This window comes from Lathyrus oleraceus, chromosome 1 (assembly GCF_024323335.1).
Source record: "Lathyrus oleraceus cultivar Zhongwan6 chromosome 1, CAAS_Psat_ZW6_1.0, whole genome shotgun sequence".
Lineage (NCBI taxonomy): Eukaryota > Viridiplantae > Streptophyta > Magnoliopsida > Fabales > Fabaceae > Lathyrus > Lathyrus oleraceus.
This window is the reverse complement of record NC_066579.1, coordinates 87,698,563-87,724,755: the sequence shown is the minus strand read 5'-3', so window position 1 is coordinate 87,724,755 and position 26,193 is coordinate 87,698,563. Positions and strand designations below refer to the sequence as shown.

Sequence of the window (26,193 nt, the reverse complement as noted above, 5' to 3'; positions counted from 1 at the left end):
TTGATGCACATGTACTTATTCAGAAATATATACATTCAAGAATGCACTCTTAACATCCATCTGATATAGGATGATGTTATGATTGACTGTAAATGAAATTAGAAGACGAATAGACTTTAACCTGGCAACTGGAGCAAATGTTTTTGTATAGTCTATACCTTCTTGTTGACTATAACCTTGTGCTACCAGTCGAGTCTTGTTTCTGACAAGCTCGTCTTTCTCATTCAGCTTATTTCTGAAGACCCATCTGGTACCAATGACATGGAAACCCTTTGGTTTCTGAACAAGATCCCAAACATCATTTCTGGTGAATTGATTAAGTTCTTCTTGCATAGCCAGAATCCATTCATTATCCAGAAGAGATTTATCAATAGATGTGGGTTCTATCAGAGATACCAAACCTAGAAGAGTCTCTTTAAAAGGTTTGAATGAAGATCTTGTTATGACTAGAGCATTATTATCTCTCAGAATCAGTTCTTCAGAATGAGAATTACTTAATCTAATCTTCTTATGATGAGTTGGATCAATGATAACTTATGGTTTAGTCGTTTCTTAAGATTCTTTGGCTTTTCCTTCTGAGTCTTTTTCTCCAGAATCAGTATCCTTGGATTCTGAAAGATTGATCTTCAGATCTGTAAATTTCTCAACTAGCTTTGACTTTTCAGGGTCAAGCTTATCATTGAATCTAACATGAATTGATTCCTCAATAATTCATGTTTTTCTATTAAAGATTATGTAGCCTTTAGAGCGTTCAGAATATCCTAACAATAAACACTTATGTGCTTTAGAATCAAACATGCCAAAAATTTCTTTAGTGTTCAACATAAAAAATTCACATCCAAAAGGGTGAAAATAAGAAATTTTGGGCTTTCTGTTCTTCCACAATTCATAAGGATTCTTACCCATAATAGGTCGAATAGAAATCTTGTTATGAATATAACAAGCTGTGTTAACTGCTTTTGCCCAGAAATGCTTAGCTATATATGTTTCTTGGATCATGGTGTGAGTCATTTCTTACAAACTCCTATGCTTCCTTTCTACAACTCCATTTTGCTGTGGAGTTCTAGGACAGGATAAATCATGGAAAATACCATTTGAATCAAAGAGATTTTCAAAATGTTTATTTTCAAATTTTCCACCATGATCGCTTATGACTTTGACTATTTTGTTATTCATTTCTGTTTGCACTAGTGAGCAGAAGGTAGAAAACACATAATGTGACTCATCCTTGTGTTTCAAGAACTTTACCCATGTCCAACGAGTGTAGTCATCAACTATGACCAATCCATACTTCTTTCCATTGATAGAAGCAGTTTACACTGGTCCAAACAAATCAATGTGCAGAAGTTCTAACGGTCTAAAGGTAGAAACAACATTTTTTGCTTTGAAGGATTTTTTAGAAAACTTGCCTTTATGACATGCTTCACAGAGAGCATCTGAAGCGAACTTCAGGTTAGGTAGACCTCTGACTAATCCAAGCTTATTTAGCTGAGAAATTATTCTCATGCTAACATGGCCCAAACGTCTATGCCATACCCATTGCTCCTCATTAACAGACATTAGACATTTTACATTTTTATCTTTAAGATCAGAAAGTCTAATTTTATAAATGTTATTCTTTCTCTTTCCGTTAAAAAGGATTGTGCCATCTTTCTGACTGACAGCCTTACACGACTTTTGATTAAAGATGATATCATAACCATTGTCACTAAGTTGACTAATAGACAATAGGTTATACATCAGACCATCAACTAACATAACATTAGTAATAGAAATAAGTTTACCGTTACCAATGGTTCCAGAGCCAATGATCTTTCCTTTCCGGTTTCCTCTGAAACCAACGAAACCTCCAGTTCCAAATCTTGCAATATAGAACTTCTACCCATCATGTGTCGCGAGCATCCATTATCCAGGTACCATGACTGGTGTTTAAGCTGAGTTGTTAAGGATGTCTGCAACATAAATTATTTTATCATTAGGCACCCACTTTCTGGGTCCTCTTTTGTTAGATTTCTCGGAGTTTCTTATAACTTTGGATCTTTTAGAAGAAGGATAATCATGAGGAATTTGTGCATGATACTTAGGTTTCAGAACAGAGTTCTTATCCTTTGTATCTTTTTGTGTCTATGCATAAGTATCAAGCTCAGTGCCAGCAGGCACGAAATCCACATAGAGAGGTTTTGGTTTTACCTTCTGACTTTCGTCAGGTTTTATAGATTATGTACAACATAAACCTTTCTTGCCATTTCTGCCAACTCCATAGATCAAGGAAGCCATTTTGCTTCTATCTATGCTTTTAGCCAGAAAGTACTGGAATGCTTTGTCATATCTAATGACGCAATCAATACCATAAGCTTTTGAGGTTATTTCCTCCTCTAGTTTTGAAATTTTACTTTTCAAACCAGAGTTGTTACTTTCTAAAGAAAATACTTTTTCATTTAGAGAGGAAATATCTTTCTCAAGCTCTCTCCAAGTTTCAGAAGCAATTACTTGGACTTGTTTAAGCTCCTTGTATTTACTCTGAAGACTCTGGTACTGTTCCATCATTTCAGAGAGACATGATTTAATATCAAAGCAAGATAGGTTAGAAAATACTTCTTCAGAATCGGAGTCGGATTCTGATTTTGATAATACCTTGTCTTCTGGTTCTTCAGAACTTATGGGATCATTTGTAGTTGCCATCAATGCAACGTTGACTTTTTCTTCGTCATAATCTTCTTCTTCAGACTCTGAGTCATCACATGTAGCCATCAACCCCTTCTTTCCTTTATAAAAACTCTTCTTAGGCCTTCTATCCTTTTTCAGCTTAGGGCAGTCATTTTTATAGTGGTCTGGCTCCTTGCACTCGAAGCAGATAACTTCTTTTCCAAAACCTTGCTTCTTCTGTCCAAACGAAGAATCGAAGCGACCAGCAGTCCTTCTGACTCCTCTGAACTTTCCTTGACCATTTTGCATGTGATTCCAGAGTCTGTTGACTCTCTTTGAAATTAGAGACAACTCATCATCATCTTCGGAGTCTTCATCAGATCCTTCTGATTCTTCCTCAGCTTTATAAGCTCTTGCCTTCCCAGGCTTGGATTTTAGAGCAACGGATTTACCTTGCTTTTGAGGTTTATCTTCTTCAAGCTCAATCTCATGGCTTCTTATGAACATTGTGATGTGTTGATAAAACTTTTATCACAATCAAAACCGAAGCTCTGATACCAATTGAGTGTGTGAAAAACACAAGAAAAAGGGGTTTGAATTGGGTTTTACAAGTAAAAGTTTTTTCTAAAACAAGAACACCACTAACAAGTTAATAACAAAGAGATGAAAACACAAGTATTTTTGTCCTGGTTCGCTTGAAACTGAAAGCTACTCCAGTTCATCCGCCACGGTGATTTTTTCTTATACACAAGGACTTAATCCAATATAATCAACAGATTAAAATCATCACAAAGAATAACCTTCTTTGTCTTCTCAAGGATCCAACTATGCCCTAGTCTCCTTAAGGACTTACAAATAACAACCTTTTTTGTCTTCTCAAGTATAACCTCCTCAAGGAATCAAACAAACAGTTTGAATAATATTTTGTATGTTACAAGATGCTTCTATACAAGCATATTTTACACAAATGAATAACAAACACTTAAAGAAAAATTGTGTATAAAAAAACTGATAGATTTTCACAAAGAAATAAGCTTGTCAAAATATTGTGCCATCGACGTTTTTCTTCAAGTCTCCAAGTCTCACTTATATAGCATAAGAAGAAGACCGTTAGAGGGAAAAATGGAGAAAGCTCATAGAGCAATTGTCTACTGTTAGATGGCAAATGAGTGATAATGTGTATTATCCTTCGCCCATAAAATCAATGTCATGTGTGATGTATAGTACTGTCTTTGCCCACGAAATCAGGTAGTGGAAAGGATGTTTGATTTGTTATATGTACTATTTGATCACATTCCTATTTGATCTTATCTTCAAGTTCATTGGCTTATGATGAATGGTGATGAAGCATGAAATGAAGAAACATAAAGCTGAATTCAAAAACTTCATAATCTTTGATCAGAACCTTGACAACGTCACTAGTCTGGCTTGAGATCTTCAGAGTCTTCAGAATCTTCAATCAGAACCTTGATAACTTCAATCGTCTGGCTTGAGATCTTCAGAATCTTCAGCTATATAACACAACTTTAGAAGCTTGCCATTTTTTAGAAGTTTGGTGATCAGAGTCACGTCCAGAAGCATGAACTGAGAGAATATTGCAGCAGCAATATAATATCTCCTCATAAGTTTCTCAGGAGTGAATCAGCACAGAAGCAGAAAGATCATTGCAGCGGCAATATTGAACATCTTTCAGAACTTCTAATAGTCAGCGTAGAAGTGGATTAGAAACACATAGCTCAGAAACTGATGACGTTGCACATCATATATTCAGAATCAGAACTGGTATTAAAGCTACACAATAACAGACCATTAAGGTACCAAAATTATTCTCACAGAAATACAATATTGTTATCATCAAAACTCAAAGTATAGATGCATAACCAAATCATGTTCTAACAATCACCTCATTCTAAATTCAACTCAATTTATAATGTCATTATCAATTGAACTAATGTTCTTACATAAAACCAATTCTATGATAGATCATCTTCATAAGTAATTCATAACTAATTCACCATGTATAGTATTTAAAAATTATTAGCAATTGGAATACTTATATATATATATATATATATATATATATATATATATATATATATATATATATATATATATATATATATATATATATATATATATATATATATATATATATATATATATATATATATATATATATATATATATATATAAAAGGTGGATACCAATTTATTTTAAGAATAAGTTTTTTTAGCTTACTCAAAATTATAGTCTTTAAATTGAATCTAATCTAATGGTTAATTAAGTATAAAAGCTAATTTACCATTAGATTAGATTTAATTCAAAGACTATGATTTAGAGTAAGTTAAAAAAACGTATTCTTGGAGTAAGTTGAGACATAAGGTATTTCAAAGCTCGTGTAATGTGGTTTGAAAGAGTCTCAGAAACAAAATCCACAAGATTAAAATCACTCTCTCATCGAAACATGTCCAAAATATCGAAGGAAATTATATAAATAAACACTTCAACAAGGGTCAATTCGACACCCCACCAGATGTTGGAGACTTAAGATATTTTGAAGTCTGCAGACTAGGTGTTGTAAAATTGTCCCAACAATATTATAGGAGTCGGCCAAAGACTCTCGGCAGAGGCAATTAAGTGGTTCAAAAGCAGTTATCTGTATACTAGGTAGTTTTCAGCAGTTTCAACGTGGAAGAACACATGGAAGCAAGTTACGTCGTTGAAGACCACGTAATGAGATACATGTCAAATCCCGTGGAAATAGTTGTTGTCGACGATTATCATTAAGGACCTATTGAGCAAAGTAAACATGCCAGACATGAATAGAGTGACCACTCCCATGTTTAGTCACTGCAAGTTTTTAAGCAAACATGATTCAAATGTGTTACTTAACCCAACTATGTACATATCAATAGTAGACGCATTACAATATGTAACCCTCACATGATCAGACATCATATTTTTTATAAACAAAGCATGTCAATTCATGTCTACTCCACTTGAGCCACACTGGAGTTTGGTTAAACGAATACTCAGGTATGTAAGTGGGACCATTACGCATTAGTTGTTTTTAGCACATACTAATCCATTACACCAAATATCCTTGCGAGCATATAATGATTCCAAATGATCTAGATGATAAAAGATGAAGTTGAATATTGCATCCTAGCACACCCGACTTTATAACTTATGTGGATTGAATAAGAATTTCATATCAACTAGTTCACTCCTATTTTGCTTTGTGATAATCTCAATGCGATTTTGCTATTACACAATTGGGTTATGGATGTGTGCACCAAGTATATATAACTAGACATTCATTTTGTTTGAATGAGGGAATATTAGTAGAAAATTTGCACATTCAACATGTGTCTGGACATGCACAAATTGCAGACATGTCCACTAAACCACTTCCTACCATCTTGTTTGTTGAATTTCGTTTCAAACTCAAGATCACTCCTATATATTTCCACTGGAATTAAGGGAGAGTATTAGAATAATCTCAAATTAGTTATAGTAAGTTATACTAACTAAAGAAAGATTGTTAGGATGTAAAGAAAGTTAGTTAAAAACGATGTAACTAATCTATGCTACTATATAAACTTAACTTAACTCTCATGTAACAATAATGTAAACACAATACAAGAAGATCTTGGACTCTCTCTTCTCCGTGTATTTCATCTTTCTAATTCAATCTAAGCATGATTTCTCATCTAATATTTTATAACTATAAAGACATTGATATGAATGAGAATGAGATTGTAATCAAGATTTTTATTTAAAGGGTAGGGTATGAGTCTAGTTACTCACTACTTTTATATATATATATATATATATATATATATATATATATATATATATATATATATATATATATATATATATATATATATATATATATATATATATATATATATATAAAATTCCATTCATATATTGCAAATGCTTACGGAAAACTCTGGTCTTATTATACAAAATGTTAAATGTTGAACCTGTTAAACGAAACAGTCACTAAATAATGCTCCGTTGCAAATATATACACGTTTAAAAAAATTGTTTAGACTAATTTTCAATATTATTAGAATTAAAATATATGTAAACTTCATTTATAGTTTATTTACTATATATTCACGACCACTTTAATAAATAAAAGTAACATGACAAAAAATTAATATTACCTATTTTATAATATTATGAAATGAAAATTATTTGAGACTTTCTATTAAAATTTTAATAATATTTAAATTATTTATATTAATATTTTTATAATATCTTTAATTTAAATTAAAAATATTTAATGCAAATGATTGATCTATTAAATATTAACAAAAATATTATAAATTAATTTGTATTTCTCATAAGAGATTAATTACTATACACTGTCAGTGTAAAAAGTTTTACACCGTCGATTCATCACCATCACCCGTTTATATTACTTTATAGATTTTTAAAATAAAAGTCAAACTTCTTTTAATATCCAACGTCTATAATTAAGTGATGGTGTAAAACCCTTTTACACTGACAATGTATTTCAATTAATCTCTAATAATAAATAATAATAATAATAATAATAAATAATAATAATAATCAAACGAAATTTTTTATTTTTATTATGTATAAACTATAATTACTATAAACTTTTATCCAGACCTGTAAAATTTTGAATTCAAACTCTAATAATATGGTCAATCTAATAATATTACATATATTCGATAAACTAGAATCAATTGAATGGATGGTTATTCAAACTCTCCATGTTCTTTTTTTAAGGATTATTTTTTAATTTTTTATATATAATTATTATTTTTTAAATAATAATTATCTTTTTTCTATTTTATTCTTAATTTTATATTAATTTACTTAACTTTTTTTAATAAATATTTAAGAATAATTTTGATAAAATATTAATTTATACTACTTTAAATTTTGAAATAACATTTAAAAAAAATTCTAAAAAATAACTCTTAAAAAGAGTATATAAAAGTGCATTAAAAAAGAGAATGTAGATATATACCTATCTGTCATGGCTTTATGAAACAAAGTTTGTTAAATGTGGGCCCTAACCTTACCCTCTCAAAATATTAAAAAAAAATATGCTAATTAGGGACGTGACTCATTTACATGGATACACATCTCTTCAAATTTAGATCTTATCTTTATCCTCGTTGTCTCATACATACCTATGCATTTTCCACTATATATTAATATAACATTTATCTCATAGCGACAAAATTTAATATAATAATGACCTTTTAAGTAAACTATACTAAAAGGGATAAAATTAGTCAATGTTATCCAATTATTCTTATATATATAAGATCCAATATTTTTATAAATATAACATAACGGATCTAAGCTTTTTCATTGAAGGATTGTTTCATTTCTTCTTCTTGATACAAATCTTTGTTGAAATGAATGTTAAAGGAATAATGGTAAAGGAAAATAAAAGTGATTCAACAACATCATCATCATCATCATCCATTGGAACATTTTCAGAAGATTCAATGAATTGTTTGTGTTCTTGTTCATCTGAGTTGATAGAGGATGCTGATTCATCTTCAACTTCATCATCACATTCAAATGGATCTTTATGTGACTTATCAGAGCTCATGAACAATCTTCCAATAAAGTATGTCTACAATTTCTTCCTATATTTTTGTAAGTTTCATTCCAAACATGTCAAACCAATGTTATTATTTGGAGATTTTTATTAAGTGTTGTTTATGATCTGTGTAGGAGAGGGTTGTCGATGTTCTATGAAGGGAAGACACAATCATTCAGTTGCTTAGGTGAGGTAGAAAAGATGGAAGATGTTCCAAAGAAAAGCAATAAAAGAATGAAGTCATGTAGAAGTTATGGTGATAGAATATGGTATAATAGTCCAAAGGCAACAATATCAAAAAAGACTTCAAGACTGACTTTTTCATCTGTATTAACTAAAAGAGGGACTTTCTTACAAAGGTCTAGCTAGCTCTTCCATTCTTGTACATAACAACTTCTGAAATCCAATTAATTACAGACAGCTTGCTTCATTTATAAAAAGCTTTTTATTAATCTCACTCTTCAGCTTATTTTGATTCAATGTCAAATTAGTAAATGGCTTGATATTAAGATTTTGTTTGGATAGTATAAACATTTATTATGTATTTTACTATATAAGTGTTTATGAATAAGTAAATAATAATAAAATTTTAAAAAAAAGTAAAACTAACTTTAATTGTTTTCATAAGTTATTAAGGAGGACATATGAAATAAGACGATTACTTCTATCATCTAAGTGTTACTTCTGCATATTCATGAAAAATAAAAAATGCTCTTAAAATTCAAAAATATATCTCGGATGCATCCAACTCACACTAAGTTATTTAATACATAATTTATTACATTAATGTATTTCTTTTTAAAAGTTAAAATTTATTATTAAAAGTGATTATGAAAATGTATATTCATATTTATCATAAAGATACATCTCCATATTAAACTATGGTAAAATGAAGGTGTGATTGAGTTACAAATAAACGTGGATATGCGATTATTCTAGAGATACATATTCTTATTAAATTATGGCAAAATATTAATGTTATTGCTCAATTATACATAAATTTGTTTTAAAAACATATGTATGAAAAATATTCTTTCAAATTTACATAATTATTTCTCCGTCACAGAGAAGTAATCCCCAAAATTAAAGCAATGTTATTGCTCAATTATACATAAATTTGTTTTAAAAACATGTATGAAAAATATTTTTTCAAATTTACATAACTATTTCTCCGTCACGGAGAAGTAATCCCCAGAATTAAAGCAATGTTATTGCTCAATTATACATAAATTTGTTTTAAAAACATATGTATGAAAAATATTTTTTCAAATTTACATAGCTATTTCTCCGTCACGGAGAAGTAATCCCCAGAATAAAAGCTTAATGCGGTTTAATTATGGATGTTATCAATTTAAAGTTAAAGATATATCATAAGTAGCTTTTCATCAATTCTTTTAAATAGTAAATTTATCTTATTGGAAAACTTGTTCAGTGCGTGAATGTTAGCAGAAGTAGCATGGATATGCAAATTTGAATCCTACTTTTTGATTCCTTGAGCTCTCAAATAATATCAATTAATAGAACTGAATCCATGTTATGTGTAAAATAAGCAGCTTATTTTTTTGCAAATACTTCATCACTCGATTTCATGAAGCGTATAACTATTTTTTCTTCAAAGAGAAAGAAAGAAAATATGAGTCTTATTAGGAGTCGCGATATATTTACTTTTACCATTTACAAAATTTTAAATGCAAATATTTACTTTTACCATTTACAAAATTTTAAATGCAATCACAAAAACATAAATAAAAGATGGAAAGTGCTACTTGTTTGTATCTTTACGGTATAAAATAAGAAATTAAATATAAAAATTGTCTTAAAAATTACTACATTGAACTTTTTTTAAAGCTTAAAAAAATCTAACACAAAAAGTTTAGTTGAGTTGAATTATAAGGAGTCACCATAAATCATTCGTCAGAGAAATTTTCACATCGAGAGTTGAACCTATAACTCTTAAAAAGTAAACTTTTATTAGCTCGGTTTATTTTACATCAAATGGTTAATGATGATGATTTCACTAATATATTCATGCATCAATAAAAAATATTTGCATCCTCTCATGTCCTATGCTACACTACGCACCAGAAAAAGACAGTAAGGGGACACAGAAATTGGGAAGAGACGGATTGAAGAGATATCTCTACTAAAAAGGATACCTTGACACAACTCACTAAGATGACTAAGCCATGACTAAAAATGTGATTATGATTAACAAAAATGAAACATACTACAAAATAGACAATTCACCAGCTCAAAGCATCAACATAAATCCAAACTACTTTTAACAACAAAATTGTCCGTTTTATACTTAAGATTGAGTGTGCATAGTGATTCTATATACAGTTGCATTTTTGCTTAGTCCATTAGAATCCACATAAGTCCAATTCTTGTCATTTCACATGACACAAATTGAATGAAATATATAGCTCTTCTTATAACAAAGAAGTTAATTTGAACCCTGTCAATAACATTGCTATAAAAAATTACAAATTTCCCTCTTTCACCTCATACCAATACAATAAACAAAACAAAAAGGATATGATAACTTGCCAGAACAAGTTTCATTTTGGGAGTTTTCTTTATATAATAAAAAATAAAAAATAAATCCTATGAAACAAAAATTATTTGAACTCCTTCAGATGGGTTATAACTTGTAAACAGGTTCAATTCCAAGGAGATAAAAACACTTTCTCATCACTATTGCAGTTGCTTCACATAGCAAAAGTCTACTACTTTCCTCAGGCGATCCTACAACCTGACAAAGAAAATGACTCATCAGTAACATGTATGATGTATAGTGCCCTATCTTCAACATGAGGCATAGTAAATATAACAAATATTCTACTTGGCAGCTTTATGCAAACCACATCAAAGGAAAATAGGAAAAAGAACAGCCGTAGAAATTTGAATGTATAGCATAAGATGATGGCTTCAGAAGATGATTGATTACCTGACAATTAGAATAAAACTTTTTTGAAAAGATTTCTGCCAAGGTATATAGGTAATCACACAACACACTAGGTAATAAATTGCTGCATGCCTCCTCAAAAACCTGAAAAACAATACACAAGACCGATATATGAGTGAGACTGTGAGAGTATCTTTTTGCATTATAAATAATATGTAGAAATGTCCCGCTGCTTTAGTCATATGATATTTTAAGTCTTCTGTTTAAAGAACACGGAACCCCGGTAACAAGTGAGTAGTATGTAAAGGTCTAAAGCTCATAAACAACATAAACTATTCATATGTCCTACCTCAGGAAATTGTAGCAGATGAAGCCCCAATAAACGCTCATCTTCGTGATCCAAAACTATAAACCCATTCTGTCGCAACAAGATGGCAGGGACATTAAATAGAGTAAGAAATATGCACAAGTTGATTTCATACATACATATATATATATATATATATATATATATATATATATATATATATATATATATATATATATATATATATATATATATATATATATATATATATATATATATATATATATATATAAACACACTGAATTGTGAGCCATATCACAGTTGTAATAGATGAGTGCTGAATTGACTTGTATCAAATCAACAATGGCAGGATCTAAACTATGCACAATTATTGTATCTTATATCGTAAAATTAAGCATATCATACAAAAATTAATTAATTAATTAAAAAAAATCAATTTTTAATAAATATGGTAAGTCGTCGTCTAAGGAAGAAAAATAAACTTACTTTCTTTACTTCTTCCATGTCTTTGCCAGATTTCCTGATAATAGAGCAAATCCTAGCATGTGCGTAGAGCAAATAAACGGCAGTATTCCCCTGTTTCACATTAAACTTAGGAAGGTGAGGCATAAATAACTTCAGATCATTAATTTTCTTAGGGATAAAGAAAGGGTTCATTTATTGCTACAGGAGTAATCTTCTTAGCTGTTTCAACAGAAATTTCATAAGATTTTACTGGGTGGTTTAGCTTAGTCAAAAGCGATTCTCTCTAAGCAGGGGTTTCCTTAGACTCAACATTTTTCTTTTCTGATATCATCTTGTAAGGAGCTTTGCTCCATCCATTGTTTCCTTAACTTTCTTAGATAAGACTAGTAGACTACTCTACTTCAGTAGTTGTAATTGAGGAATTATTCCTCTGTTGACAGATATATACAAAACCAGTTTTCATTGTTCGGTCCATTTGGTTTTTAAGTCCTATTATCAGTTGCACTTTCAAAAGTTGAATCCAAGTGATAACCACTGGAAACAAAGTCAAAAGAGTGGATATTTCCACAAATAAAAGGTGTGTTATCCATGTGTCGGTATTTAATCAAAATTTAGAACAATGATACTTTCAATCCATGGTTATCAAAAGTTACCCTATACTTCAAGTTCAAAGGATCAAAATATATGACATGGCCCAAAGAAAATGGCTACTAAATCTACTGGATTCTTTACTGTAAGTTCACATGTTAACTCTCAAAATTTGTATGTAGTGAATGCACCTTATCACTAAGCATCTGATCAAAATTGAACGTGTAATTCGTTAATCTGTTGATCTTCAAGTCAGCATACCTGTAAACACAAATCAAAAGCGCAAACATAAGAGACTATAATCGATAGGCCATTAGGAATTTCCATCAGAGGTGTAGATTGCAAACGACACAATTGTAAAGATTTTTTTTTAAGTCAAAACAAAACCAAATGTAGAAGTGGAACCATAAGTTACTAAACCAATCCTCCTAACTGTTGAAGAGAGATATAATACCAAGTAAGTCGGGCAAATAGTTGGAAAATTCGCAATAGGGTAACAACCGAATAGACTGGGACTATGCTCAAATACTTTCCTTTTGTCTTGATTTATCTACTTATCAGTTAGCCCTATGCATATGACAGTTTTAAAAATTTGGTCAAAGAGAATGTGTTTGCCAATACATCTGTCTCGACATTAACAAAAGGAAATATGCCTCCAGAGAAACTAATTACAAACTAGCATGGCTGGATAGAATATTGATTTTTCTTTAAATCAGGAAAATGAAAAAGGCTTAAAGTTCAAGAAGCTTACTTTACAGCCCCATACCCAATTGCCTCTGATGTTTTCTCAATCTCCTCCTCAGACCAATCATTAGTTGTTTCTAGACAAACATAGAATAATGACGGTTAACTTTCTGCTGTCTAGACACTAGAACCTCACCAATTGAAAATAAAATAGGCACCAAAAACCATCCATAAATCTTGATCAAGCAGAAATTTCATATTGTGGATGCCTTTATGAAGATAAGGAAGTAAAAATCAAACTGAACAACTTGTACTTTACCACGTTCAAGAAGGGCAGTTTTGCAGCGCCTTTTAGCTTCGTCAAGCAAATCAACCAAACGAACAACCTCACTGCTTCGACTCCGAAATCGTTTTCCATCATCGCCAAGAACAAGACCAAAACCTATATGGGTACATTTTGGATACACATTCTCATTACGTGGCAGCCAACCTGCACGCTTGAAGGCCTGAAAGGAAAATCAAAGGGGAACTCTACCATTTTAACTCGTTGAAATATTAGCACTGGCACTAGTCCGTGACAATTCTCTTTCATAAAACTTCAAAGAAAATGAAATGACAGATCCAATAAAAGCATTAATATATAATTGTTATTTAAGGGCAATATCAGTAAATTCCGGACAGGTTAACAACAAAAGCAACTTATTACTAGCAAAAGAAAGTAGAAGGGGTAGTAACTAGTAAGAACCATATAATCTAGTAACCATAATATACACTGAAAATCATCACTTGAGATATACCTTAAATAGCATATCAAAGTGTTGTTGTTGCCCAATATCTGTAACATACACAATCCACTCAATTTTTTCTTCATTTAGACGATACCTGCATGGTTCAAATAGCTCAGATAAACAAAACATTTTATTTTCCTAAGTCAATATATTCCATGTTCTATTCTAAGATAATAATAGAAATAGGTATACCAAAAATTTACAAAAAAGGAAAAATATTTAGGCATTCAAGATAGAAAAAAATAGCATAATAGTAATTAATAACAAAGTTTGATTACTTAAAAATATGAACAAAAAACCTGTAAGAGAACTGTTGTAAATATTAGATTGTAAATAGTAATTATTTCTATTAGTAATGAGGCCCATTAGTCAAAGCCCATTAGGTTTTCTATTCTCTCTTATTTAAAGCATGTAGATGTAACATGTAAGAATAACTTTTAATATATCAGTAAAATATTTTACAACATGGTATCAAGAGCTCCCGATTTTGGGGGATTCGCTTCCGCCTAAACCCTAGCCGCCTTGTAGCGGAGTCTTTTTTTTTTTACTGCAGCTTGCAGTTTGTTGTTGTTTTTGGGTGTTTGGGTCATTGTTGTTTTGTGTTGTAGCACATCGTGCTTCTTGTTTTTGTTCACTCATCTTTGAAACCCTAACCCATCCTGTTTCTTGGTTTGTTTTCTCTCGATTGTCCTTTCAATGGCTGAGATTATTCTTGACTCCATGAGTAAGCCTTCTGGTTCTGGGTCTCTAGCAGTTACTGGTAAGAGTTTGTGTTCCCGATCTCTTACTGTTTGTGGTAATATTCCTAAGAATGCGTGGATTCTTGACTCTGGTGCTACTAATCATATGACATTTGATTCCACATTATTATGCTCTTATACCACACCTTCGAGTATTCCTTATATCACTGTTGCTGATGGCTCTCATGCTTGTGTTGTTGGCACTGGAAATATTGACTTGCAACCTCCATTCCAGTTGCAATCTGTGCTTCATGTTCCCACACTTTCCCACAATTTAATTTCCATCCATAAGCTTACCCGTGATCTGAATTGTAAAGTAATTTTTTCTATGTCCCATTGTGTTTTTCAGGACCTTACCACGGGGCAGACGATTGGAATTGCTAAGGAAAAGGAAGGGTTATACTACTTCTCTGATGACCATCCAAAGGTATTGTCCTCCTGTTTCCAGTCTCAGTCTTCTTCTTCAGCCTCACAAATTTGGCTTCAGCACAAGCGTCTCGGTCATCCTCCATTTTATATAATTAAGTCTATGTTTCCGTCGTTGTTCTTACACCATTCTGTTGAGTCTTTTAAGTGTGATGTTTGTCAGTTGGCAAAACACAATCGTGTATCTTTTCCTTCCAGTTTTAATAAAAGTGATGAACCTTTTGATTTGATTCATTCTGATGTTTGGGGACCTGCCCCTACCTCTAATATTTTTGGTGCAAAATGGTTTGTCTCATTTATTGATGATTGTACTCGGGTAACTTGGATTTTGTTGATGAATACTAAATCCGAAGTACCACAAATATTTATCCAATTTTATAATATGGTACAAACGCAATTTGGGAAAGGCATAAAAAGAATTCGTTCTGACAATGGTAAAGAATATGTCAATCATACATTTTCCAACTTCACTAGTAAACATGGCATTCTCCATGAATTCACATGTGTTGACACCCCACAACAAAACGGTGTCGCAGAAAGAAAAAATCGTCATTTACTTGAAGTTGCTAGATCTCTCCTTTTTCAAATGTCTGTTCCTACCTCTTATTGGGGTGAGGCAATTCTTACTGCTGCCTATCTGATTAACCGGGTCCCATCTCGAGTGTTAGGTAATAAAAGTCCTGCCCAATTTATGCTTTCACGTTTTCCATCTGTTCCTATCTTACACACTCTTGAGTCTCGCATTTTTGATTGTGTTGCTTTTGTTCATGTTCACAAACAATATCGCAACAAATTGGATCCCCGTGCTGTCAGATGTATCTTTCTGGGTTATGCACCCAACAAAAGAGGGTACAAATGTTATCATCCTCCGAGTCGAAAATTCTTTGTCTCCAAAGATGTCACATTTCATGAAAATGTGTCATATTTCACTCGTTCTCAGTCTCAGGGGGAGAACATAAGTGACTTAGAGTCAGAGTCAGAGTCTGAGTCCGAGTTTCTGATCCTTGGTCCTAGCCTCCCTAGAACACCTATCAGTGTTCCCTCTCTTGAACCCGAGTTGTCACCTAGTTTGAGTTTGAGTCCTAGTTCAACACCTGAATCTGAGCCAGTAAGTGTTCCTGGTCCTTCAAGGCCTTCTGTTTTACAGGAATCAGCACCTCCAGCACCAACTCTAGTGTATCAGAGAAGAAGTAAACCTGACCTTCTCCAGAAACAAATTCAATCGCCTGAACCGGAGGTAAGTACTGAAAATGATTCCTCTAGTGATGATAGTGCCATTTCTGATACTTGTGACACTAATCCAGTTGATTTACCCATTGCTTTGAGGAAGGATAAAAGATCTTGTCCCTCCCTATATCGACACCCTATCTCTCAATATGTCTCCACTAAACATCTTTCCACACAATATCAAAGTTTTATTGCAGCTGTTGATTCTGTGAAAATCCCATCATCTGTTGAAGAAGCATTGCAAAATAGAAATTGGGTCCAAGCTATGGATGAGGAAATGAGAGCACTTGAAAAAAATGGTACTTGGGAGATTATTGAAAGGAAAAGAGACAAAAGTCCAGTTGGATGCAGATGGATCTATACTGTAAAGTACAAATCTGATGGTACACTTGATCGGTACAAAGCAAGACTAGTGGCAAAAGGTTATACTCAGACGTATGGTATTGATTATGAGGAGACATTTGCCCCAGTGGCAAAGATGAATACTGTTCGAATTTTACTATCTCTTGCTGCTTCATGTGGATGGGAATTGCAACAGTTTGATGTTAAAAATGCGTTCTTGCATGGAGACTTAGAGGAAGAAGTGTATATGGAGATTCCACCAGGTGTTGGCATAACAAATGGAGCTAACAAGGTGTGCAGATTGAAGAAAGCCTTATATGGACTAAAGCAGTCCCCTCGGGCATGGTTTGGAAGATTCACAAAGGCAATGAAGTGTTTGGGCTATAAGCAAAGTCAAGGAGACCACACTTTATTTTTTAAACATTCACAAGGAGGAAAACTGACTGTACTTCTTGTGTATGTTGATGATATTATTGTTACAGGAGATGATTTGATTGAGAGACATTTCCTCAAAGAGAAATTATCAGCAGAGTTTGAGATGAAAGACCTTGGGCAACTCAAGTATTTCTTGGGAATTGAGGTAGCCTACTCAAAACAAGGCATCTTTATTTCTCAAAGGAAGTATGTGCTTGATCTTTTGCAGGAAACTGGCAAACTTGGATGCAAACCTGCAAGTGTTCCCATTGAACAAAATCACAGGATAAGCTTTGAGGAGGAAAGTGACAAAGTTGACAAGGGTCAATATCAGAGATTAGTGGGAAAATTGATTTACTTGGCACACACTAGACCAGATTTGGCATATGCAGTCAGTGTGGTGAGCCAATTCATGCATGATCCGAGGGTGAGACATTTGCAGGCTGTAGACCGCGTTCTACAATATCTTAAAGCAACTCCAGGGAGAGGACTTTTGTTTAAAAGAGGTGGAAATCTAACTATGGAGACTTACACTGATGCGGATTATGCCGGATCAGTGAGTGACAGAAGATCTACGTCAGGCTACTGTACTTTTCTGTGTGGTAACCTTGTAGCTTGGAAGAGTAAGAAGCAAAGTGTAGTTGCTCGATCAAGCGCCGAGGCAGAATTTAGAGCTATGGCACTAGGAATTTGTGAGCTATTGTGGATGAAAAAAATTCTAGAAGACTTGAAGATACAATGTGAAGGTCCTATGAAATTGTTTTGTGACAATAAATCGGCTATTAGTATTGCTCATAATCCTGTTCAGCATGACAGGACTAAACACATTGAGATTGACCGACATTTTATCAAAGAGAAGTTGGATAGTGGACTGATAACTACATCTTACGTTCCTTCCGGGCATCAGCTGGCAGATGTGTTAACAAAAGGCTTACCAACAGAAAGATTCAGGCAACTTACTTGCAAGCTGGGAATGATAGATATCCATTCACCAGCTTGAGGGGGAGTGTTGTAAATATTAGATTGTAAATAGTAATTATTTCTATTAGTAATGAGGCCCATTAGTCAAAGCCCATTAGGTTTTCTATTCTCTCTTATTTAAAGCATGTAGATGTAACATGTAAGAATAACTTTTAATATATCAGTAAAATATTTTACAACAAGAACTAACCAAAGTGAAGCTATATCAGTTGAAAAATAGTTGTAGCCGCCATCTCTTTTTACAGCAATAAGTGGTATATTTACACCCTCAACATATATCACGCGAGCACCATCACTATCTTCAATCAGTCCTAACTTATCTAGCTTCTCAATAACCCCAGGGATATATGGATTATAGAAGCTCTCTCCCTGTGGTCAAACATATCATCATTCAGTACGCTGAAAAAAATTTGTCAAAATCACTGATTGAAGTAAAAACTTTTGTACTTATTGCAACATAAATTCAATATATATTCAATATATTCAGTGCTGCACTGAATGCACCTCGTGACATTAACGACAGACAGTAAAAAACAATGTTTTTTCACCCACAATAATGATAGTTTTCACTGCAGATGCTGTAAAGCATCAGTGGAATTGTGTTTCCTACAAAATCCTAATTTATGGTTACCACTCAAACTTTTGGTCAAAACAGAACAAGGACAAGGACACAGATTAGTCAGACAGAGTATGGTAGGTCTGGTTAAATGAGAGTCCAAGCCACCCGATGAATTAAATATAAACAGCAACTGCAAGAATTTCTAACAAACCCAACTAACATTAAGCATGTATAGAATTCAGAATGGTCTGATATTGCATGGTAATAGTTAATAGAACGGCTCAGAAATTCCTCATGCAAGGTACAAAACATACACCTAAGGGATAAAATCCACAGATTAGAAAACATACAAAACTAGAACCCTTACCTTTTCCTCCAATTGAACTCCAAGACGTTGATAGACCTTGTTGAACTCAGCCCTACTAACATCGCATATTTGTTGCCATGCCTTGCGATACCTGGTATCCCCACTCTGAGATGAAAATTAATGCATACATTTAAGTCAAAATTAAGTTCATCAATATCTCATGAGTAGGGAGGGGGTAAACTCAGGCTATCATTTACCTGGAGCAGGACCACTGCCTGTTGTGCCCTCAGCTTAAATTCGGGATCATCATCAAACCTCAATTTTGATGCCTTATAAAATGCCTAAAAATGCACCAACTCACATGAGTTTCAGTATCACCAATACTAATTCCCTTTTCCAGTAAGAAGATATTTGTGAAATAAAAAGCAAAAGACAATGTAATTAGTGACAATTAATCAGAACGTTATCCTTCAGAGACTTGTAAAAATTATCATTTCAATGCTGATGGTTCATTTATAAGAATTGACAGATCAACATTTTTTTTCATATCTGAACCGAAAAATGCCAATAAAATAATATATGATTAAACGCCTGAATAAGATTAAATAGAATGAGTTTGATGTGTGTTCTCACCTGAAGATCTCCAATGGCTGTTTCACTAATATCTTCTTGGTTGGGAAAATTTTCAAAGAGGTATGCAATCAGCATCCCAAACTGCAAAACAAATGCATGGACTTTGAGCCCTCTAGTGCCAATACCAAAATGAAAACCTTCCTAGTGAAATGTTTCTGAATTCCAACAGATATCTCATTAGAATATCTGAGCAAAAATCAATGGTAGTTACTAATTTAGTGACTAATTGAATTAATTGATTACTTTGATAACTAAAATATTTTATTTAAGGCGGAGAGAGCACTGTGTAGGACATCAACTGTTAAAGATTACATATTGCATATATCAAATGAGAATAACACAGAAGACACGCTACGTACATTTAATTAGGAGGGGTGTAATGTGTGTTCTTGATCAAGAAAACAGTTAGGAACTCAACTTACATCAACCACTATCCCGATATATTGTTTACAAGCAACTAAGTAATGCTAACACTCATAATGTCAAGTTAACTGATTGTTGCAAATGCAAAAATGAATCACCCAAAGTCGTGAGGTGTATGAAGAAGCCTAACTTTCACAGAGTATAGCAAAGATCAAGCCCTAAGAAATGGCGTAAATCATTTATCCCCCAACTAAACAAGCACTATATTCTAACTTGTAGCATAAAAATAGCAGAATTTTAGAAATTAAATCTACCTGGGTTCCCCAGTCGCCAACATGATTTCGGCGGGTAATATGTTTCACACGTGTAAATTCAAGCATGCGAGCTAATGTGTCCCCAATTATGGTAGATCTAAGGTGACCAACATGCATTTCCTTTGCTATATTAGGTGACGAAAAATCAACCAAAGCCCTCCCGATTGGAAGTCGAGGTGCCCACATATCAATACCATCAATTAGCATCCTCTGTACACCCTGCAAGAGGATTTATTATCATTAAGTACTAATAGAGGGTTTGAATAAGCTCAATAGTCAAAACAAAATAAACATCAGAAGTTCATAAGATTCTTATATAACGGTCTTCCCATCAATGGGCACTTACTTAAATACCAACCTCTTCCTCTTGCAAGCAAAAAAAAAAAACTGAAATCTCAGACACAGGATACATACTATTTATAATGCAAAATTATAGAAGAGTAAATGTAATCACCTGTGCTATCCAATTCTTTGACAAGACAACATTAACAAATCCAGGACCAGCTAAAGAGCATGAATCTATCATTTCAGATGGAGGAAGATTGTTAATGATGGCCTACACAAATCAAAAATAAAGATTACTATTTACGGCAATAAATTAAAATCTGAGTTTGAATCAACAATTAACTAAATAGTTTAATGGCTATATACAAATACTCAAAACAAGTTTTACACAATCGTCCAATCCAGTCATATTCACTATCTAATGGCATCACAATATTACTTAATATCTACTTATGTTGCAGTAAGATGCTAAACAAACTATGATTAAAGCTTCTGTAAAACGTATTTTACACGATCAATACATAGTCATTAAACTCACCAGTTAATAAATTCAAAAAAGTAAAACGCGTATGGGTTGCAGAGAAGAGAAAAAACAAGAAAAATGTGTACCTGTCCAATAGAAGGGGGACCCTTAAATCCAGTTTCCTTCCCTTTTACCTTAGACCATATAACCATTGCATTATTACTGCACAAATTAAAAAACTCTTCACTTTAGTTTCCACACATGCCCTTCGCCCAAACTTTGCACAATGCAAATAGAAATGCAAATCGTAAAAATTCAAATCCTATACAACATTTTAGTGTCCATAACAAAAAACTGAACTAACCATTGATAATCACCAAATTTTTTACCGCCGGTTTTGGCAGTGCAAGCATCAACTATGGGCAAAACATCTTCTTCATCAGGCAGAGTCGTCTTTAGAGAAACATCAAACAGTTGTGCTAACTGTCTTTTTACACTAGCAGGATTATCAATATCCTATATCCAAATTCAAATTCAAAAAACACATAAACCAACATCACTATCATAAATTATCATTTCAAACAAAATTAATAGCATAAAAATGTATCATGGACACTCAATTATCCTATTCCTCTACACCAAATTAATCACATGTGAAATTCTGGTTAATTCAGTTATGTATATCGTTAATTTAGTTCACATTAGTTAAATTAACTATATAATTTTGACTGCAATTAACCACACTTTTCGTTCTGAATTAACTAAGTAATTAGTAAAATAATTAACGAATTGAAAAAACTTACAATGGATAAGGTTGGAGAAGATTGAGTTTTAGTTAATGGCGATTGTGTTTTGTTAACTGCTAAAGCGAATCTTCTCGATGCAACTTTGAGTAAATCTGTCTACACAATAAACAACAACAACATTCAAAACGAAAAAACTACGTCGTTTTAGAGAGTTATGTGTTGAAATAAGAATGGCAGAAAGTAGAAACAACAACGAAGCAAAAGAGAAGAAGCATAGCTGACCAGAACGTGATGGTTGAAGAGAAGGTGGAGAATGAAAGTGAGATAATCGATTAAAATTTAAGCATCCTAACCCTAGCATTTTGCTTTATTTTTTCTTTCTTTCTTTTTTTGAGGTTTATTTTTGAAATTCCACGGTTGGGAAGGAGAAAAGGGAGTAAGCAGTGGAAGTTGCAGTTTGCTTCGCTGAAGATAACTCTAGTGGGGCCACTACCACCACTATACAAAAATTCAAAAATTATTAAATGGGTTTTTTTAATTAAACTGAATTTATTTAGTAAAAAAATATATGAGAAAAGGGATCGTGTAAATTACAATATTAATCAATAACAAGTATTCCGCAAAGTTTGTCTATAAATTTTAAATTGTTATTTTGATTTTGATATATATTTAATATTATTTTATATTGATAATACACTATGGAGGTTGATTGTTACCGCCACGTGCAAACATGTCATAAATGCCAGATTTATACCGACAAGATTGTCGCACCTCGAAAAACGAGAACACGACCTAGCGAAGCGCAATCGCACGTTCGCATGATGGACCGAACAAAGTCGCCATCGAACTTTATTTATTCCTAAAAAGGAAAGGGGAAATATTGATAAAACCCAAGAAAGAACGACAATGATTATGATCGTCGCAACCAAATCAGGATTCGGGAGTCGGTTACGTAAGGGGAAGGTATTAACACCCCTCACGTCCGTTTTACTCAACGGGAACCATTAGGTTAGTTGTGCGCATTAGTGTTAGCTTAGAAATGTTTGGCTTTCTCGAGTTATTATGAGGAAAAGAATAATAGGATCAAAATAAAAAGAGATGTTTTTAGATATTTTACAACGAATGAGACTAAACCTAAGTTTTTTATTAATGGGCCTGACAAGATTTTGCAATCCTGCTCCTACGTATCTCAATAGAGAACTCAAGGCTTACGTAGTTCTGGGTAGAAAAGTGTTTGTTTATTGGTCGATTTTAGCGAAAGCTATATTGTATTAATCGATGAAAAATATTATTTTACCCAAAATAGATGAGGAGCGGACGTATACCACACATCTAATGGACTTACAAATCAACATTCGGAAAAACGTCATTTATCTCAACTCAACAATTATGGACGAAGCATTGCTTTACATCTTAAGACAAAACATCTTTCGTTTATGAAAAGGTTTTTAAAGATCAATCGCACGGCGGCGAAAAAAAGAGTTTGATTGGTTGGATGTATTTTTGGGCTTGAAAGACGAGTATTTATGACTTGCAAGCTCTTACAACTTGGATCTAATACTCGAGACTACGTCTGGACCTTTCACCCAGGTAATCTTTTTCTTTCAATTTTATTGATGAAAATGGTTTGAATATTTACAAGTGTTTTGAAAAGAAGACGAATACATAGGGCTTACAAGCTCTTACAACTTAGGCCTAATATTCGGGATTACGACTAGATATTTCATCCAGGTAATCTTTTTCTTCAAATTCATTTATGAAATGATTTGAATATTAGAGCATTTTGAAGAGAAGACGAATACATAGGGCTTACAAGCTCTTACAACTTGGGCCTAATATTCGGGATTACGACTGGATATTCCATCCAGGGTAATCTTTTTCTTCCAATTTTATTTAAGAAGATGGTTTGAAATGATTTGAGGGTAATTGAAATACAGACAAGTAAATGCGAGCATGCAAAAAGAAAATAGCTCATTGTAAGAAGGCACAAGAGTAAGCCACGAGACTGAACCGAACTCATTGTAAGAAGGCCCAAGAGTAAGCCACGAGACTAGAAATCAATCGAAATCGAAAGCCGCTGATTTAGCTCTAAGCTAACGTAGAGTAGATTTGTAACACCCCTTTTTCTACCCCAAAATACTTAGCATATAATCAGAGTAAATAAGCATGCATATAAACAAAAGGGCGTCACATCGTCGTTTTCAAAAACTAGAAACTTTCAAAAACCAACATCATTCATCATCAATATACAATACGTCTGGTCATTTAAAATAACACATTTTCATTATCATGAATATTCAAGAATATGCGTTCGCAGCGGAAAATAACGAATATCCATGCATTTCATCAAATGATCCATGTCCCATACCATGATCATCTCTCAATAATCTCTTCAATTAAACATGTTCACAATTAATAACATGAAACGTATCCAAATCAGATATGAGTTCCATACTACCAATCTACCCAGTGTTACATGACCAGAGCATTGACTCACTACTTAGTCTCTAAACGAAGTACCGCAGCTCTCCAGCTAATCTCAAGTGAGCTACCGTCCACTTACTTCAGCAATACTACTCCTGAGTATCTGCGTGATACCCATGTAAAGGTAACATTCAAACAGAAAGGGTGAGAATTCAAATCATTACGAAGAAGTATTAATCAAGCACAATGATTAAATCAACAATTAAAGGAATTCGTCACACTTCATATAACCATGTAAATAATATTAAACAACATTTATTTCACATGTTTCAAGCACACATAAAAACTCAAGGAGTATAATATTCAAATCCAATAGTATATTCCCAAAAATACACATAACGACAATTATCACATAATCACATAATTTGCCAAGTTATGTATCCAAACATCACCAAATTCAATTACCATATCTCATACACACATCACAATCACAACAATGCAAACATTCAACTATCACATGACTCTAATGTGACTCAATGCAAGACATGTGACTCTATGCATGTGGTACCATAATGTGAACCCAACGTTTCACCACTTTCCGATTCAATATCTAGAATCCAAGCTACGCTTCCGATCCGGACAAGATCAAAGCAACTACCACGCCTATTTCCAATTAAGGATCAACGTGTGCTACGTCTATTTCCAATGAAGGATCACCGTTTACTACCTCGCCTATTTCCAATTAAGGATCAACGAGTGCTACATCTACCTCGCCTATTTCCAATTAAGGATCAACGAGTGCTACATCTACCTCGCATATTTCCAATTAAGGATCAACGAGTGCTACATCTACCTCGCCTATTTCCAATTAAGGATCAACGAGTGCTACATCTACCTCGCCTATTTCCAATTAAGGATCAACGAGTACTACATCTACCTCGCCTATTTCCAATTAAGGATCAACGAGTGCTACATGTGAACCCACCATTTCACCACTTCTACTATGAAGTCGACCATGATATGAATGAATGCACACATACCAACACATATGCAATTAAGATCATCTCTACCATCTTAACATTCCACATATCACCATAATTCAACTCTATGAATTATCCACCAATGGTACATATACACATTCATAACAATATATCATCCATAATCCACCAATGGTACATATACACATTCATAACAATATATCATTCACAATCCACCAATGGTACATAAACACATTCATAACAATATATCATTCACAATCCACCAATGGTACATATACACATTCATAACAATATATCATTCACAATCCACCAATGGTACATATAAATATTCATAACAATATATCATTCACAATCCAACAATGGTACATATACACATTCATAACAGTATATCATTCACAAATATAGGCTAATTATCAACTACACACACTTAGATTGCATTTCAAAATAAATACAGCATTTAAAATCTCAATTTTTCCCTTTTCAAACAGTGGTAACCGGTTAACGCTCAGTGAGTAATCGGTTATTGTAAAACAGAATTAACAGATTTTTAAGCAAGTAACCGGTTAACGCTCGGTGGGTAACCCGTTACTCAGTTTAACAGAATGCAGATTTTTAAGCAAGTAACCGGTTAATGCTCGGTGAGTAAACCGGTTACTGTAAAACAGCATGCAGAATTTTCTGCGTTTTTCATCGTTGGAGGACTTCCGGACCTCCGATTTCGATTCCGTAAAAAGCTACACGTTCAGAAAATTATGACTCATACAATACTCTAAATATATGACATTAATTTACAGTTTTCACCCAATCAAATCACCATAAATTAAGAACACTCATCAAAACCTAACAATTCCAAAACATGTAATTTAATGATTTCAACCTAAACATGTTCCTACCCATTGACCCGATCATACTAACCCATAATAATAAGGATTCCCCCCTTACCTCTTCAATTTTCTGGAAAC

At 33.0% G+C, this 26,193-nt stretch overlaps 2 protein-coding genes across 3 annotated transcripts; one reads left to right on the top strand and one right to left on the bottom strand.

The window, feature by feature from the left end:
- Positions 1-7,934: 7,934 nt before the first annotated feature.
- On the top strand, positions 7,935-8,705 carry LOC127117955 (protein OXIDATIVE STRESS 3). Its single transcript, XM_051048082.1, has 2 exons — positions 7,935-8,275; positions 8,383-8,705. The coding sequence occupies exons 1-2, from the start codon at positions 7,935-7,937 to the stop codon at positions 8,615-8,617; spliced, it is 576 nt and encodes a 191-aa protein (XP_050904039.1). The 3' UTR covers positions 8,618-8,705.
- Positions 8,706-10,641: 1,936 nt separating this feature from the next.
- On the bottom strand, positions 10,642-22,302 carry LOC127117936 (arginine--tRNA ligase, chloroplastic/mitochondrial). Of its 2 annotated transcripts, none has more exons than XM_051048067.1 (18): positions 22,092-22,302; positions 21,867-21,961; positions 21,428-21,579; positions 21,210-21,285; positions 20,770-20,871; positions 20,316-20,534; positions 19,639-19,719; positions 19,263-19,346; positions 19,066-19,170; positions 18,330-18,508; positions 14,019-14,103; positions 13,541-13,727; positions 13,289-13,358; positions 12,729-12,798; positions 11,971-12,060; positions 11,506-11,574; positions 11,199-11,300; positions 10,642-11,003 (listed from the first exon to the last, which is right to left on the bottom strand). In XM_051048067.1, exons 1-18 carry the CDS (start codon positions 22,168-22,170, stop codon positions 10,893-10,895), a joined length of 1,956 nt encoding a protein of 651 aa, XP_050904024.1. In that variant the 5' UTR covers positions 22,171-22,302; the 3' UTR covers positions 10,642-10,892. The 2 variants fall into 2 exon arrangements, with proteins under 2 accessions (XP_050904024.1, XP_050904031.1); XM_051048074.1 differs by having other exon boundaries at positions 21,867-21,965; positions 22,092-22,279.
- Between the last annotated feature and the right edge of the window lie 3,891 nt (positions 22,303-26,193).